The 8,072-nt window shown below is 37.1% G+C and overlaps 2 protein-coding genes across 2 annotated transcripts in view; both read right to left on the reverse strand.

Moving 5' to 3' along the window:
* LOC107566171 (polymeric immunoglobulin receptor-like) overlaps positions 1 to 3,740 on the reverse strand; it is an 11,595-nt gene extending 7,855 nt beyond the window's left edge. Inside the window, exons 1-7 of the mRNA XM_016251550.1 lie at positions 3,698 to 3,740; positions 3,161 to 3,180; positions 2,863 to 2,991; positions 1,745 to 2,096; positions 708 to 802; positions 569 to 639; positions 401 to 466 (exon numbers count right to left, since the gene is read on the reverse strand). Coding sequence (XP_016107036.1) covers positions 401 to 466; positions 569 to 639; positions 708 to 802; positions 1,745 to 2,096; positions 2,863 to 2,959 — 681 coding nt within the window. The 5' untranslated portion in view covers positions 2,960 to 2,991; positions 3,161 to 3,180; positions 3,698 to 3,740. The remainder of the gene's footprint in view (positions 1 to 400; positions 467 to 568; positions 640 to 707; positions 803 to 1,744; positions 2,097 to 2,862; positions 2,992 to 3,160; positions 3,181 to 3,697) is intronic.
* Positions 3,741 to 5,008: 1,268 nt separating this feature from the next.
* Positions 5,009 to 6,577, reverse strand: LOC107566166 (uncharacterized). Its single transcript, XM_016251544.1, has 8 exons — positions 6,433 to 6,577; positions 5,993 to 6,326; positions 5,823 to 5,911; positions 5,682 to 5,740; positions 5,514 to 5,588; positions 5,359 to 5,433; positions 5,189 to 5,263; positions 5,009 to 5,068 (listed from the first exon to the last, which is right to left on the reverse strand). Exons 1-8 carry the CDS (start codon positions 6,575 to 6,577, stop codon positions 5,009 to 5,011), a joined length of 912 nt encoding a protein of 303 aa, XP_016107030.1.
* Positions 6,578 to 8,072: the final 1,495 nt, after the last annotated feature.

Here is an 8,072-nt window from a genome sequence, read left to right on the forward strand (position 1 = left end):
TGCACTCTCAGACTTGCACTCTCAGACTTGCACTCTCAGACTTGCACTCTCAGACTTGCACTCTCAGACTTGCACTCTCAGATGCACTCTCAGGCTTGCACTCTCAGAGGCTTGCACTCTCAGGCATGCACTCTCAGGCATGCACTCTCAGACTTGCACTCTCAGACTTGCACTCTCAGACTTGCACTCTCAGGCTTGCACTCTCAGACACTTGCACTCTCAGGCTTGCACTCTCAGGCTTGCACTCTCAGACTTGCACACTCTCAGACTTGCACAGCACACGTCTGAGAGTGCAAGCGCCAGCTGCAGCCAGACCCTTTTGACACACACAGTGTTCTTCAGCAGTGTTTTACTGTGGTATAAAAGGTGAAGTATAAAGGGAAATGCTCGATATCCACACCTCACTGTTTGTTTTGAGTCCAGCCATATTTTCATACACTCCTTCAGCAGCAGCACAGCCATATGACTGACAGAAAACAGAAACAGAGAGTTTTCTTTGAATGTGTTCAGTCTGGTTTCCCCCTGAACTATTACAGCCCTGAGCAGAATCACTGAGTGCTAAACTCACACGCGACGACTGCTTTCTGTGCATCGTCACATACTGAGCCTCCTCTGCTTCATCCTCAGACTGCAGGAATCCTACAACACAGGCTTCGTTTAGCACAACTATATGATCACACAACTAAAGATGCTAGTAAACTACTTACTTTTTTTGCAAAACTTCAGCAGTTTCAGTGCCAAGTAAATGATTATCATTAGGAGAATCTCCAAAATCACAGGCAACAGAAATAAGATAGCCGTCCTAAAATGCAGCAGAATATCAAAAGAGTTTAACTTCTGAATAATTGTGTAAATACTTCAAACACAGCACTACGTCCAAATTAATAGTTTTGCAAAGCAGGAAAAAGCTACATATTCTCCAATTCAAATGGAAGTAAATGGTTTAAAGAGAGAGTTCACACACAAAAAAGATCATTCTGTCATCATTTACTCTCTCTCACATCGCTCCAAACCTGCATGACGTTATTTCTTCTGAAGAACACAAAATCAGATATTTTGACAAATGTTCAAGCTTTTCCAAAATAGTATCCAAAAAGTAACTTAAGTAAATAATAATAATAATGCACACTAAAGCCAATATAGGAGCACAAAAGACTTTTATTTTGACACCATCTGGCCACTGTAGTTTATTTATATGGAAAGAGCCTTCTGGACATTATCAACACTATCAAAAATAACAATATCTGCTTTTGTGTTCCATTGACTCATTTTTAACAAACTGGTGTTTGTGAGTTGATGAAAAGCTAAAGATAAATAAACATAAAATGTAAAAACAACCAAATAAAATTCACAATAAAAAAGGATTCATATTTTATTTCATTTGCCTGCAAACCAACACTCTATAAAATGCTGGCTTGTTTCAACCCAACTTTGGGTCAAATATGGACTAACCCAATTATTACTTTTTTTTAGCCCAACAATTGGGTTAGTCCATATTTGACCCAAAGTTGGGTTGAAACAAGCCAGCATTTTATAGAGTAAAGCGACTATTACCTGACATAGAGAAGTGTGAACATGTGAACGTGTCATTAAATTACTGAAATATTAACTTGAAATCAGCGGGACTTTAAGTAAGAATTTTAGGTGAGAAGGTAGAACAAGTTTTCTCTGAAGAAACACAGCTGTGTGAGTTTGGACCAGCATGAGTGTGAGTCAATGAGTTGTTATATTAAAGGATCGTCACCTTCTGCGAGCGCTGGCTGAGATCTGATCAGACTCTGCTGTATCCGGACTCTCTCTGCTCTTCTTCTGATGGACAGTGATATGAACAGGCATCTGCAGCTCTTCTGTCGAGCACCAGTACCATCCCGTGTGCTCCTTCTTCAGTCGGCTCATGCTCACAGTCGTGTTTCTCAGACCATATCTGATCTCAACCGAGGCTCCGTCTAACCTCCCAGATGCTCCTGTAATGCACTGACCTCCAAACTTACACCATTTTACACCATATTGTCCTCCCTGGTGGTAGCAGCTGATGGTTACGCTGCCATTCTCAGATCCCGTCACATTCTGAGAGTTCACGAGAAGTCCTGGAGACTCTGGAAATTGTATAGAAAACATCAGTTTGACACTTCTTTCTCAGTGTGTTTAAAGGAATAGTTCAAATGAGAATGTGCTGAAAATGTTTCAGATTCAGTTCATCCGAGATCAGGATGAGTTTGTGTCTTCATCAGGTTTGGAGAAATGTAGCACTGCATCAGTGTCTCAGCAATGGATGCTCTGCAGTGAATGGGTGCCGTCAGAATGAGAGTACAATAACGCTTCCTCCGGTGAAAAAGTGCATCTGCTGTTGTCTCTCGCATCAGAATCCAGCCTCATATGTGTTCAGAGCCGTTTAAACACTGCTTGATCTGTGCAGATTTCTCTCCTGATTCACACCAGAACACTGACTCACTGGAGGAAGCGTTATTATGGATTATGGACTCAATGTATTTTAGTTAAAAATGTTTTAATGCTGCATTAGTTTCAGCTTTTGTCTTCTCCAGATGTTCACTGATGGACTGGAGTGCTGTGGATTATTGTGATGTTTTTATCAGCTGTTTGGACTCATTCTGACGGCACCCATTCACTGCAGAGCATCCATTGCTGAGACACTGATGCAGTGCTACATTTCTCCAAACCTGATGAAGAAACAAACTCATCCTGATCTGAGATGATCTGAATGTGAGCACATGCTCATTTTTGGCTGAACTATTCCTTTAACAACAATAAGAACGTTTCTGTCATTTATACTCGTTTTTGTGAGTTTGTACAGATTCAGCTTGGCGTCAGAGAGGTTCAGATAAATCTCAGTTAAAATCTCACCTGCTGTGACGTTTAAGAAAAACCTCGCCCGTTTATCAAAAGCTGAAGGAATATGAATAGCACACCAGTAATAGCCAGACTCCTGGACGTTATCCATGCGGACGGTGAAGCTGTGACGTGACGCTTCATCTGAGATAAATACAGTTTTGTGATGAAATCTCTGGTCAGGGAACTCCACATAATCACTCAAAAGCCAATAGTATCCAGCGCTCAAGTATTTGCATGAAAAGGCATATTTCTGATCATATAAACAAGGAATTATGACAGACTGTCCTCTCCGAACAGATATCTGCCTGACCGTAGTGATGTCCTGAGCACCTTCACAAAAGAAATATATTAAAATAATGAATACATGAATTAATCCAAAAATATGTGGCTTTTTGTGCCATTTTATATATATTTTTTTACTTTCACACACATATTTATTAAAAAAAATAAAATAAATATGAACAAATTTCCAAAATATGAATATATACGTATATTAAAATAACAATTTGATCCAAAAAGAGTGTCAAATGTTTTATCTTTAATAAAACATGTGAAAAATAAATAAAATAAAAAATATTTTTTATGTAAAAAAAAAAATTATATATATGTATATTTTTATTTTAAATCCCAGATTTTCAATATAGTCTCAGACTTTTGGACCCTTCTGTTTACTCGTTATTCCAACATCATAATATTGTTGACTTTATAAATTTAGTAGTCTTGCATCTTTGCATAAACACGAAAATCTTAAGGTTATTCATATAAGAAAACGATTCATATTTCACAGGACAATAAAGCATGTGTATCTGTAAGTAAACGGCACGGATGCTTGTGTAGTTGCTGTCACCTGAGAGTCTGATGAAGCTGCAGATGAAGAGAAGACAGTTCAGATCCATGGCTGTGTCATTGTGAAGATGTTCGATGGGAACGCATGTGAAATCTGCTCTTTTCTCATCTCTAGTTCCTGTTTTTCTGCCGCTCCGGCCTGACTCACCCTCCAGCACACACTACCACGATTTTGCAAGAGTATTTGTAGATGGTGTGACAAAACTGCTCATTTATTTATAACAGTTTTTCAAAGTCAGGTGAAACCAATGTGACAGATTCCCTCCGAAACAACAGCATTAACACTGACCGAGACTAACCGACCGATGGCTTCTTCTCTACAAAGACTTTCCAGTAATCATGAAAAACAAGAAATAAGCACGATGTTTCCACCCACAGTTTTCCACTTCATGAAAACACCCTCAGATCTCTGGCACTTGAGCTGGAGCACAGACGGAGACGGAGAAATGAACAGGCCAGACAGAAAGACTGGGTTACATGTCAAAGAAACGCTTGAGCTAAAAATATAACTTCTGCCACTATTTGCTCATGTCTGTATGCATGCTATCTGTTTTGTATTTTAGTGTGTCATATACTTATACCATATATACTCATATACTTAAATATTACAAAAAAGTATTTTTTTTAATTATATTGAACAACTTTTGTTGTCACAAAATGTAACTATTATAAACAGTATTTTTTATTATGTTTCTTACAGTTTTTTTGATTTCTTACAGTTTTTTTAATGTGCTTTCCCGAAGCTCAAACTAAACAGCATGGCTCTAGCAACACTACACTTTAAAAAAAACTAAGCTTTTTATGCATCGATGGTTCCATGAAGAAACTTTCCCACACACCTCACACACCTCATCTGAGGATAACCAGCATTCCCCACAACTCAGAGAAAGAAGAAAAATCCATTCAGGTCACACTGACCCAGTACATAATATAAGGGTTAAAAAAAATCACATTACTTCAATCAAAGAGTTGACAGACTGAATAAAACTAACGCTATTCATTTACTTGAGTTACACACATTTGATGATAAAAAAACCCTGGATCCCTCTCTTTAACATAAAGGACAAACAAACATGATAAAAACCCTAAACCTGTCTATCTGATCATTTTTTCACTTTTCTGACCATAGATGCATATATGTTTTTATTATCTGTTCACATTACTTCAATCAAAGAGTTGACAGACTGAATAAAACTAACGCTATTCATTTACTTGAGTTACACACATTTGATGATAAAAAAAAACCCTGGATCCCTCTCTTTAACATAAAGGACAAACAAACATGATAAAAACCCTAAACCTGTCTATCTGATCATTTTTTCACTTTTCTGACCATAGATGCATATATGTTTTTATTATCTGTTGCAGTCAACTAACACAAGAACACAGACAAAACAAGACAAAAATACAATTAGACTGACATGAACCCATGTTAATGCATTGTAAGAGAGATATAAAATCCCTATAAAAATGAATGAGTAACTAAAAGTACCTGAGTTTTTTGCTTAATTCCGTTCATAATTTCATAGAGATCTTCACATGCAACCTCATCGTATTTCCCATTTCCCTGAAGAAATAAAATGAGTATATGAATAAATGTAATAATAATGACAACAGTTTATAGTGCAAGTGTGTTAAAGCTGGGAATGTGGTCAAAATGACCTGAGTGTTTTGTTTATTTCCAGTCATGCTTTCATAGAGATCTTCACATGCAACCTCATTGTTTTTTCCATTTCCCTATAAAGAAACGCATATATAAATTAATAAAAACAACAACTGTTTATAGTGCAAGTTTATGAAGATGTGATAAAAAGTACCTGAGTGTCTGCTTTATTTGCAGTCATGAATTCATAGAGATTTTCACATGTAACCTCACTGTTTTTCCCAGTTTCCTATGAAAATAATATTAAAACTAATACATAGTAGTGATGGATTGTGATCAAAAGCTGACAGTATGGTGACTGTGAGAGCTGTGCTTCACCTACTTTGAGCAGTTGCTGTTTGTTCATGTGATTATGAAGATTTGAGCTTTCAGCTCTTTGTTCTGCGGACACACACACACTCATGTAATTCTGTACAAATGTTTCATTGCTTTGTCTTACTAATGAAATCATGAAATCACTCACTTCTCTTGTTCCTTGCTTTGATCAGCATCACAGCTCCGCAGACTGTAATGGGCAGCATCACTCCCAGAATGAGCAGCCACAGCAACCGCCTGGAAACAAGTCTCACAATAAGAGCCAATGAACGATCCGCTGCTAACGAGTGCTTTGATTAAATGAGCACCATCGCTTACCTGTCTGCACTGAGTGGTGGCGTGCTCTCAGAGGGGTTAGTTGTAAACTGTGTAATATCTAGGGCCTTCATCACAGTAACATGAACAGGCATCTGTGAATCCCCATCAGAGCAGTAGTACCATCCACTGTCCTCTGTCTGCAGCTGCCACAGCGTCACTCTCAGAGCATCACCATCATCACACAGCACTGCAGTTCTCTCTAGAGATCCTCCATCTCTCCCAACACAAGATCCCCTGATCCTACACCAGTGTGAAGCGCCGCGACAGCGGATGGTGACGTTACCACCCTCATAACCTGACACAGTCTGACTGGAGACACGGAGCCCTGCTTCAGCTAGACATTTGAGAGGAAAGGTCAGAGACAAAGTCATTTACACAATGTGCAATATAAGAAGGTAGCAGCTGGATGGGTTTATAAATCTGCACAGAATCAATGATACCTTCTGTAACCTGCAGGTAAAGATGTGTGCCAGCATCGTATCCAGGTAAGGTAACAGAACACCAGTACGTGCCGGAGTCACTCACTTCAGCTTCTCTCAGTGTCGCCGTGAACACATTTTCTGTTCGATTATCCACAACAGACATTCTGCTGTGTGATACGTAATGACTGAAGATCCAAACACTTCCAGAACTCATGTATTTTGGGTATTTGACATATTTTTGATCATATAAACACGGGATTGTGATCGTTTGCTGTTTTTGAACAGATATTTTACTGACTGTATGGATGTCTTGAGTTCCTGTGAAAGAAAAAATTAAATTCATACTTGCATAATTGAAAACAAAGTGCTGTCTTAAATGGGAACAAACCTTTTTTTTTTTTGTTTTGATCCAACAAAGAGGTGTGCCCCAAGGATCAATATTGGGACTACTGCTTTTTTTTCTATTTATGTAAATAAAAATAGTCATGTCCAACTGATGACACTGACATATGTGAATTTTTCAAAATTGAGATTTATACATCATCTGAACACTGAATAAATAAGCTGATGTATGGTTTGTTAGGATCGGACAATATCTGAAAATCTGGAATCTGAGGGTGCAAAAAAATGTAAATATTGAGAAAATCATCTTTAAAGTTGTTCAAATGAAGTTCTTAGCAATGCATATTACTAATCAAACATTAAGTTTTGATATATTTACGGTAGGAGATTTACAAAATATCTTCATGGAACATGATCTTTACTTAATATCCTAATGATTTTTGGCATAAAAGAGAAATGTATAATTGTGACCCATACAATGTATTGTTGGCTATTGCTACAAATATCCCCCAGCGACTTAACACTGCTTTTGTGCTGCAGGGTCACGTATATGTATCTAAATCTTTTCACTTATCTCTTCAGTGATTTAAATATTTTGCAAGATTGGCTTTTGGATAATAAACTAGTCCTATAGTATGAGTTTTGGTTTACGACAGAAACTTAAATCCAAAGCTGGTTTGTGTGCTGTATCATGTGAAGATGGTCCTTTGCACAAAGTTGACACTATTAAATATATCGGTGTATGACTTGATTCTGAACTTTCCTTTAAACCACATATTAATCATGTTTTGCGTAAAGTTAACTTATTAGTATTTTACATTGATCTCAAAATTGTTTTTCATAAAGTGTTGGTAAGAAACTGGCTTCACAACTAAATTTCTGTCTTAAATTATTTTGATGTTGTTTATCAAACTGCTTCAAAATATGATCTTGCTCGACTTTATAGATTTTTTTTGGGGGATGTTCTTTTTAACTCATCACTTTATAATGTATGATGCATTATAATTGCCATCTTTGCAAATAAGAAGACATAGTCATCAGCTTCAATTTATATTTAAATGCATTCATTTTAGTTACTCCAGTTACCTAAAACAATATTTAGTACCTTTCTCTGTAAATTACCCAGTTAGGCATTCCCCCAACCCAAAACTGAAAAAAAAAACAATTGGCAAAAAGGCTTTTATGTTTAAAACTCAATAGATAGGAATAATTTACTTGTAGATATTAGATACATTTTACATCATTCTATTTTATTTGTTTCTATTTGATGTTTATATACAGCTTTATTCACTGATAATTGTGTTTTGTTGGGTATT

The sequence above is a fragment of the Sinocyclocheilus grahami genome, unplaced genomic scaffold, assembly GCF_001515645.1.
Source record: "Sinocyclocheilus grahami isolate Dianchi unplaced genomic scaffold, SAMN03320097.WGS_v1.1 scaffold1053.1, whole genome shotgun sequence".
NCBI lineage: Eukaryota > Metazoa > Chordata > Actinopteri > Cypriniformes > Cyprinidae > Sinocyclocheilus > Sinocyclocheilus grahami.